The sequence below is a fragment of the Entelurus aequoreus genome, linkage group LG15 (genome assembly GCF_033978785.1).
Source record: "Entelurus aequoreus isolate RoL-2023_Sb linkage group LG15, RoL_Eaeq_v1.1, whole genome shotgun sequence".
Taxonomy (NCBI): Eukaryota; Metazoa; Chordata; class Actinopteri; order Syngnathiformes; family Syngnathidae; genus Entelurus; species Entelurus aequoreus.
Window position 1 is genome coordinate 50071707 of NC_084745.1, and position 20000 is coordinate 50091706.

General features: G+C 36.4%; 1 protein-coding gene across 2 annotated transcripts in view; it reads right to left on the minus strand.

Moving 5' to 3' along the window:
- The window catches only part of LOC133630232 (netrin-G1-like), a 226741-nt gene that overhangs the window by 86681 nt on the left and 120060 nt on the right, over window positions 1-20000 (minus strand). For both annotated transcript variants that reach the window (XM_062021699.1, XM_062021698.1), the window contains exon 3: window positions 9421-9447. In XM_062021699.1, the coding sequence (XP_061877683.1) occupies window positions 9421-9447 (27 nt within the window). The remainder of the gene's footprint in view (window positions 1-9420; window positions 9448-20000) is intronic.

The window sequence follows — 20000 nt, forward strand, 5'->3', positions numbered from 1 at the left end:
GCTTACATCACACTCAAAGCGCACGCCTAAATTTACCGCATTCCTTTTGGTAAACGCCGGAGTGAGAAGAGGTTTTAAAATAATTAGCGCATGCTTGGCCATCCCGCAGGCTTCTGGTAAACGCCGGAGTGACAGGAGGTTTTAAATCAATTAGCGCCCCTGCGGCTATTCAAGGAAATACGGTATTCTAACAAAGTGTAGATTGGATTTTAACCTATTTAAAACATGTTATCAAAATTCTAAAATTAATCTTAATCAGGAAAAATTACTACATTATTTTTTTAATTTTTTCAAAAAGATTCGAATTAGCTAGTTTTTCTCTTCTTTTTTTCGGTTGAATTTTGAATTTTAAAGAGTCGAAATTGAAGATAAACTATGTTTCAAAATTTAATTGTCATTTTCTTCGTGTTTTCTCCTCTTTTAAACCGTTCAATTAAGTGTAAATATCATTAATTATTAATAATAACATAGAGTTAAAGGTAAATTGAGCAAATTGGCTATTTCTGGCAATTTATTGAAGTGTGATTCAAACTGGTAGCCCTTCGCATTAATCACTACCCAAGAAGTAGCTCTTGCTTTCAAAAAGGTTGGTGACCCCTGATGTAGACTGTATTGATCTATATTGATATATAATCTATATATTGTGTTTTTTATGTTGATTTAATTAAAAAAAAAAAAAAAAAAAATATATATATATATATATATATATATATTTTTATTTTTTTACATTTCTTGTGCGGCCCGGTACTGGTCCGCGGACCGATATGTACCAGGCCGCACAAGAAATTAAAAAAATAAATAAATAAAAAAAAAATTTAAAAAATCTAAAAAAAATTTTTTTTACCGGGCCTAGGCCCGGTGGTTGGGGACCACTGGTTTAGAGGACCATGTTCATGCATGGTGTGGCATTTGGATGCACCTGCGAGAGAGAACTAAGACGCTGCATCCTATATGTTTGAGAGAAGAGCATGCCAACACACACACACACACACACACACACACACACACACACACACACACACACACACACACACACACACACACACACACACACACACACACACACACACACACACACACACACACACACACACACACACACACACACACACACACCAGCTTACGTCAGGCCATGCACGAAGCAGCAGGGGGTTGGCGAGATGACAAGTGAAGGTGATAAAGAAGCAACGGACGAGGGGTTGGTGTTGTTTGCCACGTGTCCATTTCTGACTTGACATGCCGGTCACTTCTTCTCCTAACGCCTGATTAAAAAAACACCCGAGGGCAATCTGTTTACCCGCCGTCGTCGTGGGAAACTCGCCCGCTGCCGCCGCATGACAACAATGCAGACACGAGCCCCTTGTGAGGAAGCTCAGCTCAGGCCACGCTGATCTAAATGATATTTTATTTACTTATAAAGTAGGTTTTAATTATATTACAAATTATTTTATAACTGCTCATTTTTTTTGCGAGTACATAGAATTGTATTCAGTTACTTTTACTTTTACTTTTAGAGCTGAAAATAACACAGTTAAGTTGCATCTGTTTGAAGTCTCTATTGGTACCAACACAGACAGAAATTGCATTTAAATGTGTAAAACTATTTATTTATTTGTACTGTAAATACTGTTTAAAGAAGATGCCCCGAACCCAAAAAAGACTCATTTTTCATAGGTATTTTCCAGCAGGCGCAAGACGTTAAAACAACGTTGAGATATTGTTGAATTAGGTCCTGACATTGAGCAACTCAAACGTGACGTTGAAACAACATGCTTTTTGACGACGTTTAATCAATGTTGGGTTCTGATGTTGATTTGACCATTGAATTTTGGTCATTTTCCAACTAATATTCTACAAAACAAAAACAACATTGAAACAACATGCTTTTTGACGACGTTTATTCAATGTCGGATTGTGACGTTGATTTGACCATTGAATTTTGGTCATTTTCCAACTAATATTCTACAACATTGAAACAACATGCTTTTTGACGACGTTTAATCAATGTTGGGTTGTGACGTTGATTTGACCATTGAATTTTGGTCATTTCCCAACCAATATTCTACAACATAAATACAACGTTGAAGCAACATGCTTTTTGACGACATTTAATCAATGTTGGGTTGTGACGTTGATTTGACCATTGAATTTTGGTCATTTCCCAACCAATATTCTACAACATAAATACAACGTTGAAGCAACATGCTTTTTGACGACTTTTAATCAATGTTGGGTTTTGACGTTGATTTGACCATTGAATTTTGGTCATTTCCCAACTAATATTCTACAACATTGAAACAACATGCTTTTTGACGACATTTAATCAATGTTGGGTTTTGACGTTGATTTGACCATTGAAATTTGGTCATTTCCCAACCAATATTCTACAACATAAATACAACGTTGAAGCAACATGCTTTTTGACGACTTTTAATCAATGTTGGGTTTTGACGTTGATTTGACCATTGAATTTTGGTCATTTCCCAACTAATATTCTACAACATTGAAACAACATGCTTTTTGACGACATTTAATCAATGTTGGGTTTTGATGTTGATTTGACCATTGAAATTTGGTCATTTCACAACTAATATTCTACAACGTTGAAACAACATGCTTTTTGACCATTTTTATTCAATGTCAGGTTGTGACCTTGATTTGACTGTTGGATTTTGGTAATTTCCCAACCAATGTTCTACAACTCAAACCTAATGTCGAAACAACATGATTTTTGACAACATTTAGTCAATGTTAGGTTGTTACGTTGATTTGACCATTGAAATTTGGTCATTTCCCAACCAATATTCTGCAACACAAATACAATGCTGAAACATTATTTTTGACGACGTTTATTCAATGTCAGGTGGTGACGTTGATTTGACCGTTGAAATTTGGTCATTTCCCAACCAATGTTCTACATCTCAAACCTAACGTCGAAACAACATGCTTTTTGACAACATTTAATCAATGTTAGGTTGTTACGTTGATTTGACCATTGGATTTTGGTCATTTCCCAACCAAAATTCTACAACTCAAACCTAACGTTGAAATAACATGCATTTCTACGACGTTTAATCAATGTTGGGTTTTGATGTTGATTTGACCATTGAATTTTGGTCATTTCCCAACTAATATTCTACAACGTTGAAACAACATGCTTTTTGACAACATTTATTCAATGTCAGGTTTTGACGTTGAGTTGACCATTGAATTTTGGTCATTTCCCAACCAATATTCTACAACACAAATACAACGTTGGAACAACATGCTTTTTGACAACGTTTAATCAATGTTGGGTTCTAATGTTGATTTGACCATTGAATTTTGGTCATTTCCAAACCAATATTCTACAACACAAATACAACGTTGAAACATTATTTTTGACGACGTTTAATCAATGTTGGGTTTTGACGTTGATTTCACCATTGGAATTTGGTCATTTCCCAACCAATATTCTACAACGTTGAAACAACATGCTTTTTGACAACATTTATTCAATGTCAGGTTTTGACGTTGTATTGACCATTGAAATTTGGTCATTTCCCAACCAATATTCTACAACATAAATACAACGTTGAAACAGCATGTTTTTTGACAACGTTTAATCAATGTTGGGTTCTGATGTTGATTTGTGTGTTGAAATTTGGTCATTTCCCAACCAATATTCTACAACTCAAACCTAATGTTGAAACAACATGCATTTTGACGACGTTTAATCAATGTTGGGTTGTGACGTTGATTTGACCATTGAATTTTGGTCATTTCCCAATCAATATTTTACAACTCAAACCTAACGTTGAAACAACATGCTTTTTGACAACGTTTAATCAATGTTGGGTTCTGACGTTGATTTGTGTGTTGACATTTGGTCATTTCCCAACCAATAATCTACAACTCAAACCTAATGTTGAAACAACATGCATTTTGACGACGTTTAATCAATGTTGGGTTTTGACGTTGATCTGACCATTGAATTTTGGTCATTTCCCAACTAATATTCTACAATGTTGAAACAACATGCTTTTTGACAATTTTTATTCAATGTCAGGTTGTGACGTTGATTTGACCATTGAAATTTGGTCATTTCCCAACCAATATTCTACAACACAAATACAACGTTGGAACAACATGCTTTTTGACAACGTTTAATCAATGTTGGGTTCTGACGTTGATTTGTGTGTTGAAATTTGGTCATTTCCCAACCAATATTCTACAACTCAAACCAAACGTTGAAACAACATGCTTTTTGACGACGTTTAATCAATGTTGGGTTTTGACGTTGATGTGACCATTGAAATTTGGTCATTTCCTGACCAATATTCTACAAAACAAAAACAACGCTGAAAAAACATGCTTTTTGATGACGTTTGATCAATGTTGGGTTGTGACATTGATTTGACCATTGAAATTTGGTCATTTCCCAACCAATATTCTACAACGTTGAAACAACATGCTTTTTGACAATTTTTATTCAATGTCAGGTTGTGACGTTGATTTGACCATTGAATTTTGGTCATTTCCCAACCAATATTCTACAACACAAATACAACATTGAAACAACATGCTTTTTGACAACGTTTAATCAATGTTGTTTTTATTTTTTATTTTATCATTTCCTAACTAATATTCTACAACGTTGAAACAACATGCTTTTTGACGACGTTTAATCAATGTTGGGTTTTAACGTTGATTTGACTATTGAAATTTGGTCATTTCCCAACCATTATTCTACAACACAAACACAATGTTAAAACAACATACTTTTTGACGACGTTTAATCAATGTCAGGTTCTGACGTCGACTTGACCATTGAATTTTGGTCATTTCCCAACGTATAACATGATCCTAACGTTGGACATCAACATTCTCTCAATTTACAAATACAACTATTTTACAACGTTGTTCAGAAGTCAGTTTAAAAAAAAACATACATGCATAATCAACGTCTTGCGCCTGCTTGGTTATGACTTTATTATCATTATTAGTTTGCAGCCCTAAAAATATATATATTTTTCTATTAAAAGTTTGTACATATTATTTACTGTACTGTATGAAAATGCCATAAAAAGGCCTGGAGTGTTCGTTCTCCTATTGTTCCTTCCAGACAGACGGCATGGTGAGGCATGAACACCTCTCCCTCCTCTTCCTCGGGGAGCACTGCGTGATGAAGATAATACCAAAGCCAGGCGCCCCGCAGCCTATATTAAAATAACCTTGACGTGACCTTACTTTTCAGAAACTTCAATAACGTCGGGGATGCTATTTATTTTTAATGTATGTGCGGAAGGTAATGAAAAACGTCGAGTGAGGGCTGTAAAATACCTGATGAAAAGCGTGCGCTGCAATTCAAAGGAAACCCGTGTGATTTTTTTGTTCATATTTACCCAAGAATGCTACGAATAAAAACTGACATATATCCACCAAAAACATTTTTTCAAACGCTGTCAAGCAGACATGTTCTCCGGCAGCTAAACATTATAAAATGGCATTGCAGAAACGTGTTAATACTTACTAAAGCGTCCCATGTGTAGTATTGATTCAGTTTTGTAAATTCACCAAAACGTCACCGTGGTAATATCGAGTCTGCTTAGCTGTTAAGTAAACTTGTCCATAGCGTTTCTACTCATATGGATTCTTCATTCATCAATACAAGCAACGTTTGTAAGTTTTACAATGCAACTAAAACAATTCATACGTACTAAAACGTCCCATGTATGATGTCTGTGGGAGAAATTTTGTGTATATTTGTACGTGCTATCGCAATGTAATCAAGCTAGCATCGTTTGCATTAGTGGATATGCTAACACGTTTCCAAGTGCCTGTGTTAGTATTAACATACAGTGTTTTGTATTGATACAGTTTTTTAAATTCAATAAAACGTCACCGTGGTAATATTGATTGTGCTTAGCTAATAAGTAAACCCGTCCATAGCGTTTCTACTCATATGTATTCTTCATTCATCAATAAAAGCCACGTTTGTAAGTTTTGCAATACAACTAAAACAATTCATACGTACTAAAGCGTCCCATGTATGATGTCTGTGGGAGTGTTTTCGTGCATATTTGTGCGTGCTATCGCAATGTAATCAAGCTAGCGTCGTTAGCATGGATACGCCAACACATTTCCAAGTGCCTGTGTTAGTATTAACATACAGTGGCATTCTTTTTGTATTGATTCAGTTTTGTAAATTCACCAAAATGTCACCGTGGTGTTATTGAGTCTGCTTAGCTGATAAATAAACCCGTCCATAGCGTTTCTACTCATATGGATTCTTCATTCATCAATACAAGCAACATTTGTAAGTTTTACAATACAACTAAAACAATTCATACTTACTAAAGCGTCCCATGTGTTAAGTCTGTGGTAATATTTTGGTGCATATTTCGTTCAACCTATCTGCTTAGCTAATAAGTAAACCCGTCCATAGCGTTTCTACTCATATGTATTCTTCATTCATCTATACAAGCAACGTTTGTAAGTTTTACAATATAACTAAAACAATTCATACGTACTAAAACGTCCCATGTGTGATGTCTGTGGGAGTAATTTCGTGCATATTTGCGCGTGCTATTGCAATGTAATCAAGCTAGCGTCGTTAGCATGGATATGCTAAAACGTTTCCAAGAGCCTGCGTTAGTATTAACATACAGTGGCATTCTTTTTGTATTGATTCAGTTTTGTAAATTCACCAAAACGTCACTGTGGTGTTATTGATTCTGCTTAGCTGATAAATAAACCCGTCCATAGCGTTTCTACTCATATGGATTCTTCATTCATCAATACAAGCAACGTTTGTAAGTTTTACAATATAACTAAAACAATTCAAACGTACTAAAACGTCCCACGTATGATGTCTGTGGGAGAAATTCCGTGTATATTTGTATGTGCTATCGCAATGTAATCAAGCTAGCATCGTTAGCATTAGTGGATATGCTAACACGTTTCCAAGTGCCTATGTTAGTATTAACATACAGTGTTTTGTATTGATACAGTTTTGTAAATTCACCAAAACGTCACCGTGGTAATATCGAGTCTGCTTAGCTGTTAAGTAAACCCGTCCATAGCGTTTCAACTCATATGGATTCTTCATTCATCAATACAAGCAACGTTTGTAAGTTTTACAATATAACTAAAACAATTCATACGTACTAAAACGTCCCATGTGTGATGTCTGTGGGAGTAATTTCGTGCATATTTGCGCGTGCTATTGCAATGTAATCAAGCTAGCGTCGTTAGCATGGATATGCTAAAACGTTTCCAAGAGCCTGTGTTAGTATTAACATACAGCGGCATTCTTTTTGTATTGATTCAGTTTTGTAAATTCACCAAAACGTCACCGTGGTGTTATTGAGTCTGCTTAGCTGATAAATAAACCCGTCCATAGCGTTTCTACTCATATGGATTCTTCATTCATCAATACAAGCAACGTTTGTAAGTTTTACAATACAACTAAAACAATTCATACGTACTAAAACGTCCCATGTATGATGTCTGTGGGAGAAATTTTGTGTATATTTGTGCGTGCTATCGCAATGTAATCAAACTAGCGTTGTTAGCATTAGTGGATATGCTAACATGTTTACAAGTGCCTGTGTTAGTATTAACATACAGTGTTTTGTATTGATTCTGTTTTGTAAATTCACCAAAACGTCACCGTGGTGTTATTGAGTCTGCTTAGCTGATAAATAAACCCATACATAACGTTTCTACTCATATGTATTCTTCATTCATCAATACAAGCAACGTTTGTAAGTTTTGCAATACAACTAAAACAATTCATATGTACTAAAGCGTCCCATGTGTGATGTCTGTGGGAGTGTTTTCGTGCATATTAGTGCGTGCTATGGCAATGTGATCAAGCTAGCGTCGTTAGCATGGATATGCCAACACGTTTCCAAGTGCCTGTGTTAGCATTTAACATACAGTGTTTTGTATTATATCAGTTTTGTAAATTCACCAAAACGTCACCGTGGTGTTATTGAGTCTGCTTAGCTGATAAATAAACCCGTCCATAGCGTTTCTACTCATATGGATTCTTCATTCATCAATACAAGCAACGTTTGTAAGTTTTACAATACAACTAAAACAATTCATACGTACTAAAGCGTCCCATGTGTGATGTCTGTGGGAGTGTTTTCGTGCATATTTGTGCGTGCTATCGCAATGTAATCAAGCTAGCGTCGTTAGCATTAGTGGATATGCTAACATATATGTCCGATATGTTTACTTCTGACAGTCCAAATATGTTGACACGCACATACAAGCATTTTCTCTCCATCGTCTATAGTGGAATTTGAAGCCAAGCTAATTCGACATAAATGGAGTGCTTACCCAAATAAACTGGAAACATGTTTTTCACTCGGTCCAGATTGGTGTCCTATCACACAACACATTTAGCTGAACTGCACCAATTTTGTCAAGAGGAGTGGTCACCAGAGAAGGCCTTGCTGGCACGGTTATTACATATGTCTAGCTTGCGTGCTATAGTGCGCTTAGTTTTTGCGTAGCCGCGAGCTCCTAGTAGCCGACAGCTTACCATGTTTACCTTTTGTAAACGACAAGTGAAAAACAAGCGTGCTTATTGGAGGACATTCCGACGTTAACTCGCTTTGCGCAAGTAAACAAGCCTGTATCGCAGATTTTAGATGCAAGCTGATATCATGCCTCCATGGAAATGACCCCCTCTCTACCTCAAAGAACTACTCACCCCCCAAATCCTCCACACGGCACCTCCGCTAACCTCCTCCAACCTCCGAGGACAAAGCTACGAACAATGGGAGACCGGGCTTTCTGCTCCGCCGCTCCCCGTCTGTGGAACGCTCTCCCTGACCACCTGAGGGCACCACAGACTGTGGATGCTTTTAAAAAAGGCTTAAAAACCCTTCTTTTTTAAAAAAAGCCTTTTTTTTTTTTTAGATATATGCATACTAGTTTTAGCTATTTGGCTGTTCTAGTTTTTATTTTTATTTATTTTTTAATATCTTTTTTAATTTTTTTTAATTTTATTTCTTTATACACTGTAGCACTTTGAGGTTGTTTACTCAATGTAAAGTGCTTTTTACAAATAAAATCTATTATTATTATTATTATTATTATTATTATCATCCGATACGTGTTTTTTTGTTGTTGTTGTTGATATCAGACCTAGACCCGATCCGGACCCCGGTTGATCTTAGTTTCATAGTCTACTGTAGTGGACATTTAACCAACTCCCTGAAAATCTAATTTTATAAAAAAACAAAAGTACGGCGAATAAAAACAATCTTGGAGAAGGTTTTAAAATTCCCGCAAGGGGTTCAGAATTGGACCCGAGACTTACGCCTCGTCAGAAATGAACACTTGGCACAAAGTCGGGGGGATGTGTGGTGAAAGGGTGAAGCATCAAGCATTCAAACAGTTCCTTTGTAATAGATTACTTACTAACTGGACCAATGTTATTAGGGACACCTGCAAGAGAGGAAGAGAATAGGAAGAGTGTCAATCAAACGGCACATTATTGATACAAAAATAATGACAGGGTGCTCCCAGCCCCCTCACCCAAACAGAAACATCATTTAAAAAGTCATCCCTGCGGACGCAAAAGGGTCAGAAACAATACAAGTTGGAAAAAGACGCCTCTCAGACAGTCTGTTTTTTTGGTCCAAAGCACATGAGAGGGAATTTTCATGCCCGTCACCAACAACGTATCAAACGGCACGACGGACAGACGAGGCCGCCTCTGAAGCCGAAGAGGACATGTCTCATCCCGCCGCCGTCCTCTGTGCCAGACGGCGGCTGAGAGGATAATTTAGTGTGTCTCACGGTCCCCATGGCGACCGCATCCCTTTCACCCCGGGAGCTGGCTGGCTGACGAGGTCATGTATGATTCGTGCTCGTCATGAATCGGGGACGGGTGTAAGAACTTATGTGCTTCGTTGGAATACATTTTGAAACAAAAAAAAATCACACGTCGGAAGATTGGAAGTCAGTTGCTAATCAAAACAGCAGCAGGTGAACAAACAATACGTTTTATATACAAGTAAAAATGTAAGTTAAGGATGAATATCATTTTTATATAATTTTATGGTGATTCGTGTTCCTGTGGGCAGATAGGTGGCCGCTCCACAATAATGTGTGCGTCTAAGTTGTATATATATATATATATATATATATATATATATATATATATATATATATATATATATATATATATATATATATATATATATATATATATATATATATATATATATATATATATATATATATATATATGCTGTATACACATACACACAAACATATATATATATATATATATATATACATATATACAGTATATTTGAATGGTTATCTATTTGATATTATGGGCAAAATAGTGGAGCTCCCATTCACTTTTAAAAAAAATGTATTTAATATTTAGTATGCAATTTAAAAAAGTCCATCCATATCTCTCATAATGATTGTGAATGATAGGCAAAATTCCCCCAAAAAGTGCAGTTCCCTTTTAAGTCATCCAGCAGCTATGAAATTACAAAAGGATATTGCTGAACAGACGATGTGTCGAATATTTGTATAGCTGACCGTCCAAACATTTTTAAACGTACACGTATGACGGACAATTCCCTGCCTGATGCATGATATACTGTATGATCTAGAATAAACTTACAGGGAGCAGGGAAGCGAGGAAACAGCAGACCACTCGATGATATAAACATAGGGACACACGCTATAAATAATTTGTCTGTGTTAGCACTTATAATAACAATATCGCTAATACTTAGTTAATATTCAAGTCACGAAATGTAAATGGAGTACTGTTGGTGCTTTTTGAATGGTTATTTATCGGATTTTATTGGCAAAATAGTGAAGCTATCATTCACTTTAAAAAAAAAATGTATTTAATATTTTGACTGCAATTTAAAAAAGTCCCTCCGTTGTCATGTCTCTAATAATGATTGTGAACGATCAGTGCAGTTCTCTTTTAAGTCATCCAACAACTACGAAATTTTAAAAGGATAATGCTGAACAGACGATGTGTGGAATATTTGTATTGCTGACCGTCCGAACATGTTACAACGTACACGTATGACGGACAATTCCCTGCCTGTCAATGTGAACCAACTTGTCGGAATACCTACTCAGACATCTTCTGTCCAGGTGAGATGCATGATTTATGATCTAGTATAAACTTACAGGGAGCAGGGAAGCGAGGAAACAGCAGACCACTCGATGATGTAAACATAGTTTGTCTGCGTTAGCACTTATAATAATATCACTAATACTTGGTTAACATTCAAGTCACGAAATGTAAATGGAGTATTGTTGGTGCTTTTTGAATGGTTGTTCATCGGATATTATAGGCGAAATAGTGGAGCCCCCATTCACTTAACGTTTATTTAATATTTAGAATGCATTTTAAAAAAGTCCATCCGTTGTCATGTCTCTCATAATGATTGTGAACGATAGGCAAAATTCCCCAAAAAAGTGCAGTTCCCTTTTAAGTCATTCAACACCGATACAATTATAAAAGCATGTTGCTGAACAGACGATACGTCTAATCATTGTATTGCTGACCATCCAAACATGTTACAACGTACACGTATGACGGACAATTCCCTGCCTGTCAATGTGAACCAACTTGTCGGAATACCTACTCAGACATCTTCTGTCCAGGTGAGATGCATGATTTATGATCTAGTATAAACTTACAGGGAGCAGGGAAGCGAGGAAACAGCAGACCACTAGATGATGTAAACATAGGGACACACGCTATAAATAGTTTGTCTGCGTTAGCGCTTATAATAACAATATCGCTAATACTTAGTTAATATTCAAGTCACGAAATGTAAATTGAGTACTGTTGGTGCTTTTTGAATGGTTATTTATCGGATTTTATTGGCAAAATATTGAAGCTACCATTCACTTTTTAAAAAACGTTTATTTAATATTTTGACTGCAATTTTAAAAAGTCCATCGGTTGTCATGTCTCTAATAATGATTGTGAACTATCAGTGCAGTTTCCTTTTAAGTCATCCAACAACTACGAAATTATAAAAGGATAATGCTGAACGGACGATGTGTGGAATATTTGTATTGCTGACCGTCCAAACATGTTGCAACGTACACGTATGACGGACAATTCCCTGCCCGTCAAAGAGTACCAACTTGTCGGAATACCTACTCAGACTTCTGTCCAGGTGAGAGGCATGATTTATGATCTAGAATAAACTTACAGGGAGCAGGGAAGCGAGGAAACAGCAGACCACTCGATGATGTAAACATAGTTTGTCTGCGTTAGCACTTATAATAATATCACTAATACTTGGTTAACATTCAAGTCACGAAATGTAAATGGAGTATTGTTGGTGCTTTTTGAATGGTTGTTCATCGGATATTATAGGCGAAATAGTGGAGCCCCCATTCACTTAACGTTTATTTAATATTTAGAATGCATTTTAAAAAAGTCCATCCGTTGTCATGTCTCTCATAATGATTGTGAACGATAGGCAAAATTCCCCAAAAAAGTGCAGTTCCCTTTTAAGTCATTCAACACCGATACAATTATAAAAGCATGTTGCTGAACAGATGATACGTCTAATCATTGTATTGCTGACCATCCAAACATGTTACAACGTACACGTATGACGGACAATTCCCTGCCTGTCAATGTGAACCAACTTGTCGGAATACCTACTCAGACATCTTCTGTCCAGGTGAGATGCATGATTTATGATCTAGTATAAACTTACAGGGAGCAGGGAAGCGAGGAAACAGCAGACCACTAGATGATGTAAACATAGGGACACACGCTATAAATAGTTGTCCGCGTTAGCGTTTATAATAACAATATCGCTAATACTTGGTTAATACTCAAGTCACAAAATGTAAATGGAGTACTGTTGGTGCTTTTTGAATGGTTATTTATCGGACTTTATGGGCGAAATAGTGGCGCTACCATTTACTTTTTAGAAATGTTTTTTTAAATATTTTGACTGCAATTTAAAAAAGTCCATCCGTTGTCATGTCTCTAATAATGATTGTGAACGATCAGTGCAGTTCCTTTTTAAGTCATCTTACAACTACGAAATTATGAAAGAATAATGCTAAATGGACGATGTGTCGAATATTTGTATTGCTGACCGTCCGAACATGTTGCAACGAACACGTATGACGGACAATTCCCTGCCTGTCAACGTGTACCAACTTGTTGGAATACCTACTCAGACATCTTCTGTCCAGGTGAGATGCATGATTTATGATCTAGTACAAACTTACAGGGAGCAGGGAAGAGAGGAAACAGCAGACCACTCGATGATGTAAACATAGGGACACACGCTATAAATAGTTTGTCTGTGTTAGCGCTTATAATAACAATATCGCTAATACTTAGTTAATATTCAAGTCACGAAATGTAAATTGAGTACTGTTGGTGCTTTTTGAATGGTTATTTATCGGATTTTATTGGCAAAATATTGAAGCTACCATTCACTTTTTAAAAAACGTTTATTTAATATTTTGACTGCAATTTTAAAAAGTCCATCGGTTGTCATGTCTCTAATAATGATTGTGAACTATCAGTGCAGTTCCCTTTCAAGTCATCCAACAACTACGAAATTATAAAAGGATAATGCTGAATGGACGATGTGTGGAATATTCGTATTGCTGACCGTCTGAACACGTTGAAACGTACAGGTATGCCTGTCAAAGTGTACCAACTTGTCGGAATACCTACTCAGACTTCTTCTGTCCAGGTGAGATACATGATTTAGATTTTTTTAGATTTAGATGTATTGGTCCCTGTTGGGGAAACTAATTTTCACTGCCGTGCATTTAAACAATAGACATTACACATCACCAAACAAAAATAACTAAAAGACATCATACATGACCAACACATTTACAGGCTTGTCAGACAGGTCGGCCGGGCCTGCTGTTAAGGGATAAGGCTTTTCCTGAGGCGGGCCCTCCGGAATTTGATGGTTCTGTACCTGTGCCCTGATGGTAGTGGGATGATGTATTGGTGTAGTGGGTGAGTGATATCCTGGACCAGTGGTCACCTACGCGGTGCCCGCAGGCACCAGGTAGCCCGTAAGGACCAAATGAGTAGCCCGCTGGCCTGTTCTAAAAATAGCTCAAATAGCAGCACTTACCAGTGAGCTGCCTCTATTTTTTAAATTGTATTTATTTACTAGCAAGCTGGTCTCGCTTTGCTCGACAATTTTTAATTCTAAGAGAGACAAAACTCAAATAGAATTTGAAAATCCAAGAAAATATTTTAAAGACTTGGTCTTCACTTGTTTAAATAAATTCATTAATTTTTTTACTTTGCTTCTTATAACTTTCAGAAAGACAATTTTAGAGAAAAAATACAACCTTAAAAATGATTTTAGGATTTTTAAACACATATACCTTTTTACCTTTTAAATTCCTTCCTCTTCTTTCCCGACAATTTAAATCAATGTTCAAGTAAATTTTTTTTTTATTGTAAAGAATAATAAATACATTTTGATTTAATTCTTCATTTTAGCTTCTGTTTTTTCGACGAAGAATATTTGTGAAATATTTCTTCAAACTTATTATGATTAAAATTCAAAAAAAATTATTCTGGCAAATCTAGAAAATCTGTAGAATCAAATTTAAATCTTATTTCAAAGTCTTTTGAATTTCTTTTAAAATTTTTGTTCTGGAAATTCTAGAAGAAATAATGATTTGTCTTTGTTAGAAATATAGCTTGGTCAATCCATCCATCCATCCATCCATTTTCTACCGCTTATTCCCTTTGGGGTCGCTGGAGCCTATCTCAGCTACAATCGGGCGGAAGGCAGGGTACACCCTGGACAAGTCGCCACCTCATTGCTTGGTCCAATTTGTTATATATTCTAACAAAGTGCAGATTGGACTTTAACCTATTTAAAACATGTCATCAAAATTCTAAAATTAATCTTAATCAGGAAAAATTACTAATGATGTTCCTTAAATTATTTTTTTATTTTTTTTAAAAAGATTCGAATTAGCTAGTTTTTCTCTTCTTTTTTTCGGTTGAATTTTGAATTTTAAAGAGTCGAAATTGAAGATAAACTATGTTTCAAAATTTAATAGTCATTTTTTTCGTGTTTTCTCCTCTTTTAAACCATTCAATTAAGTGTAAATATCATTAATTATTAATAATAACATAGAGTTAAAGGTAAATTGAGCAAATTGGCTATTTCTGGCAATTTATTTAAGTGTGTATCAAACTGGTAGCCCTTCGCATTAATCAGTACCCAAGAAGTAGCTCTTGCTTTCAAAAAGGTTGGTGACCCCTGTCCTGGACTATCGTGGACTATTTATGATCTAGTACAGGGGTCACCAACCTTTTTGAAACCAAGAGCTACTTCTTGGGTACTGATTAATGCGAAGGGCTACCAGTTTTATACACACTTAAATAAATTGATTCTACAGATTTTCTAGATTTGACAGAATAATTTATTTGAATTTTAATCATAATAAGTTTGAAGAAATATTTCACAAATATTCTTCGTCGAAAAAACAGAAGCTAAAATGAAGAATTAAATCTAAATTTATTTATTATTCTTTACAATAAAAAAAATAAATTTACTTGAACATTGATTTCAATTTTCGGGAAAGAAGAGGAAGGAATTTAAAAGGTAAAAAGGTATACGTGTTTAAAAATCCTAAAATCATTTTTAAGGTTGTATTTTTTCTCTAAAATTGTCTTTCTGAAAGTTATAAGAAGCAAAGTAAAAACATTTACGAATTTATTTAAACAAGTGAAGACCAAGTCTTTAAAATATTTTCTTGGATTTTCAAATTCTATTTGAGTTTTGTCTCTCTTAGAATTAAAAATTGTCGGGCAAAGCGAGACCAGCTTGCTAGTAAATAAATACAATTTAAAAAAATAGAGGCAGCTCACTGGTAAGTGCTGCTATTTGAGCTATTTTTAGAACAGGCCAGCGGGCTACTCATCTGGGGCCGTACTTATCAAGCTTCTCAGAATTACTCCTAAGAAGTCTGCTAAGAGTTGACTTAAGAGTAAATAAATTCTTCGCTGAAAGCTGCACTTAAAAGTTAGTTATCAAGCGTCTTACTCACACTTTCAGCGAAGTGTAGGACTGAATCTTAAGTGTCACACTCAGAGCTGAATTACGACATTACTATGTGCCGTAAATGGAATTTTAGGTGACGTAATTTCTGTGTCCATAGAAATGACCAATCACGGAATGGAATCCGTTGTCTAAGAATAAAGAAATATCTTGGAAATATTTAAGTGGACAATGGGAGTGTATATTTTGACAATAAACTACAAAATAATACAAAACAAACTAGTCCCCGCCGGCACTCACGCTACCGCTCCCTCTCTTCTCTCGCCCACACACTCACTGACGTCACTCACCTCACGGCCACACACATACGCTACTGTCATAACATTTTCTTTCCAATTCATTAATTAGGCAACTAATTTGAAACTGGTGTGGGTGGCTCTATATATACTAGCCCACTGCAGACACATGCAGAAATCAACAAGGAATCGAAAAGTATTAAATCTGTGACAAAAATAATATCCGCTCTGTCTAAACGATACCGTTTGATCAGCTGCTCGTCATAAAAAAACAAAAAAACATTGTTCCGTTCCCTGAACGTTCGCGCACGTCCCTCTCGCCTCAGTGCCATCCCCTGCTGGCAACTCCTAACCACTTAAGACACCTCTGAAGGTCTCTTAAATATCGTGGAGAGTAGGAGTGATTCTTAGACTTACGAACGTTGATAAAAAGCTTTTATTCTTAAGTTTGAGAGTAGGACTACATTTCGCAAATTCTCAGGACTTAAGTGTAAAATGGCACTCTAAGAAGCTTGATAAGTACGGCCCCTGGTCCTTACGGGCTACCTGGTGCCCGCGGGCACCGCGTTGGTGACCCCTGATCTAGTATAAACTTGCAGGGAGCAGGGAAGCGAGGAAACAGCAGACCACTCGATGATGAAAACATAGGGACACAATATCGCTAATACTTGGTTCATTTTCAAGTCACGAAATGTACGCTCGTTAAAAAAAACGCAGTCTAACATTTGAAGATCACTTAAAAATTTAATCAAAGAAATAGCACCCGCTAAAAGTGAGCGTCCGTGACTTTCAACCTGGGACAACAATTTCTACAACCGTACTTACAGAAAGTTTTTTACATAAAAGAAGATGATAACAAACAAAAAAAATAAATGTTTGAACGGATCCCTGGCGCCACAATCCCTCTGCCCTACGCCCGGGAAAATCAAACAAGCTCTCAGCCCGGGAAGAGCAATCATTTCTTCGGGAGAAATGTAAACCGGAGAAGATGAAATGACATAAAAAGGGGGGAGCTTTCAACCTGTCTCGCTCACATCTTCCTCATCTGGCACATTGGCCACCGAGGGCGGTGCAAGCGGGGGGGTGGGGGGTGGGGGGGGGGAACACGGGAAGGAATTCTGGCCGAGTCGTTCCCAGATGTCTCCAGGGTTTGCTCAAGGACTCATTAGCACGTGCAGATTGTGACATTCAAACTGCTGTCACTCAATCACTGTCTCCGATCTCGGCCAGACAGACCTAAATTAGGACCCCCGCATGTGTGTGTGTGTGTGTGTGTGTGTGTGTTCCGTCTGATCCCTGTGAGCGGCAGGGGGCTGTGCTGACACGTGTGGGCGGAGCTTAATGGATGTCGGACCCCCAGGGGGCGGGCAGATGCGACCGAGGAGACGGGAAGGACAACGGCAAGGATGATCTGAATCCTAATCACCCTTTATCACACTTAAGAGTGCACGCGCTTTAATTTGGCAGCTGTGGCAATTAAAGAACCGGCATAGAAAAAAAAAAGATGGGTTAACACAAAAAAAAAAAAGAAGAATGTGTGTATGTCTTTAAACGCCCTTAGCGTTCGTATTCTGATGTGACGGATGCGTGCAAGACAGCGACGCCTCTAAAACCAGGGGTCGCAGACTGGAAACATTTTGTAAAAAGGAAAAAGGGTAATGTATATTGTAGTGTCCCGGAAGAGTTAGTGCTGCAAGGGGCTTCTGGGTATTTATTCTGTTGTGTTTATGTTGTGTTACGGTGCGGATGTTCTCCCGAAATGTGCTTGTCATTCTTGTTTGGTGTGGGCGCATGATTGTAACGGTGTTAAAGTTGTTTATGCGGTCACCCTCAGTGTGACCTGTATGGCTGTTGACCAAGTATGCCTTGCATTCACTTGTGTGTGTGGAAAGCCGTAGATATTATGTGATTGGGCCGGTCGTAAAGGCAGTGCCTTTAAGGTTTATTGGCGCTCTGTACTTCTCCCTACGTCCGTGTACACAGCGGCGTTTTAAAAAGTCATACATTTGACTTTTTGAAACCGATATAGATAATTTCCGATATCACATTTTAAAGCATTTATCGGCCGATAACATCGGGCTGCCGATATTATCGGACATTTCTAGCAAAAAGGTCTTGTTTTTTTTTTCTACCAAGAAAAGTGCAGTTGTTATTAGTGAGAATATACTTATTTTAAGGTATTTTTGGGTTCATTGAGGTCAGCTAATTTTACTTGTTTTGGCCGAATTTTCTTGTTCTATTGGCAGATAATTTTGCTTAGTTCAAATAAAATACCCCTCATTTTATTATTTTTTTTCTTGTTTTTGAACACTGACTTTTTGCAGTGTAACACCTTCTGGAGGAAAGTTCTGGGGTCAGATGAAACCTAAAATTTAGCTGAACACCATGCCTACCGTCAAGCATGGTGGTGGTAGTATTATGCTCTGGGCCTGTTTTGCTGCCAATGGAACAGGTGCTTTAAATGGGACAATGAAAAAGGAGGATTACCTCCAAGTTCTTCAGGACAAGCTAAAATCATCAGCCCGGAAGGTTGGGTCTTGGGCGCAGTTGGGTGTTCCAACAGGACAACGACCCCAAACACACATCAAAAGTGGTAAAGGAATGGCTAAATCAGGCTAGAATGAAGGTTCTTCCCAAAGTCCTGACTTAATTGTGTGGACAATGCTAAAGAAACAAGTCCATGTCAGAAAAGCAACACATTTAGCTGAACTGCACCAATTTTGTCAAGAGGAGTGGTCAAAAATGCAAGCAGAAGCTTGTGGATGGCTACCAAAAGTGCCTTATTGCAGTGAAACTTGCCAAGGGACATGTAAGCAAATATTAACATTGCTGTATGTATACTTTTGACCCAGCACATTTGCTCACATTTTCAGTAGACCCATAATAAATTCATAAAAGAACCAAACTTCATGAATGTTTTTTGTGACCAACAAGTATGTGCTCCAATCACTCTATCACAAAAAAATAAGAGTTGTAGAAAATATGGGAATGGGGACATGGGGGAATTTAAAAAAATAATAATTAAATTTGTATTTCTCGTGCGCACAAGAAACTTTTTATAAAGTTAGAATTTTTTTTTTTTTTAAATACTTTTTTTTAGTATTTTTTTTTTAGACATGTATCTCGTGCACACAATAAACTATCTCGTGCGCACAAATGTCTAAAAAATATATATATATATATATATATATATATATATATATATATATATACATTTTTTTATTTCTTTTTTTTATAACTTTATAAAAAGTTTCTCGTGCGCATGAGATACATGTCTAAAAAAAATTATGTAATTGTTTTTTTTTTTATATAACTTTATAAAAAAAATGTATAGTTTTTTTTATTTTTTAAATTTTTTAAACATGAGAAACTATCTCGTGTGTAAAAGAAACTTTCTCTCGTGCACAAGATAGTTTTTCGTGCGCTCGAGATGTCTAAAAAAAATATATATATATATATATATATATATATATATACATATATATACATTTTTATTTATTAAAACTTTATAAAAAGTTTCTCGTGCGCATACGATGCATGTCTAAAAAAAAAATTATATAATTTTTTTTTATATATAACTTTATAAAAAAAAAATTTATACTTTTTTTTATTTTTTTTAATTTTTTAGACATGTATCTCGTGCGCACGAGAAACTATCTTGTGTGCACAAGAAACTTTCTCT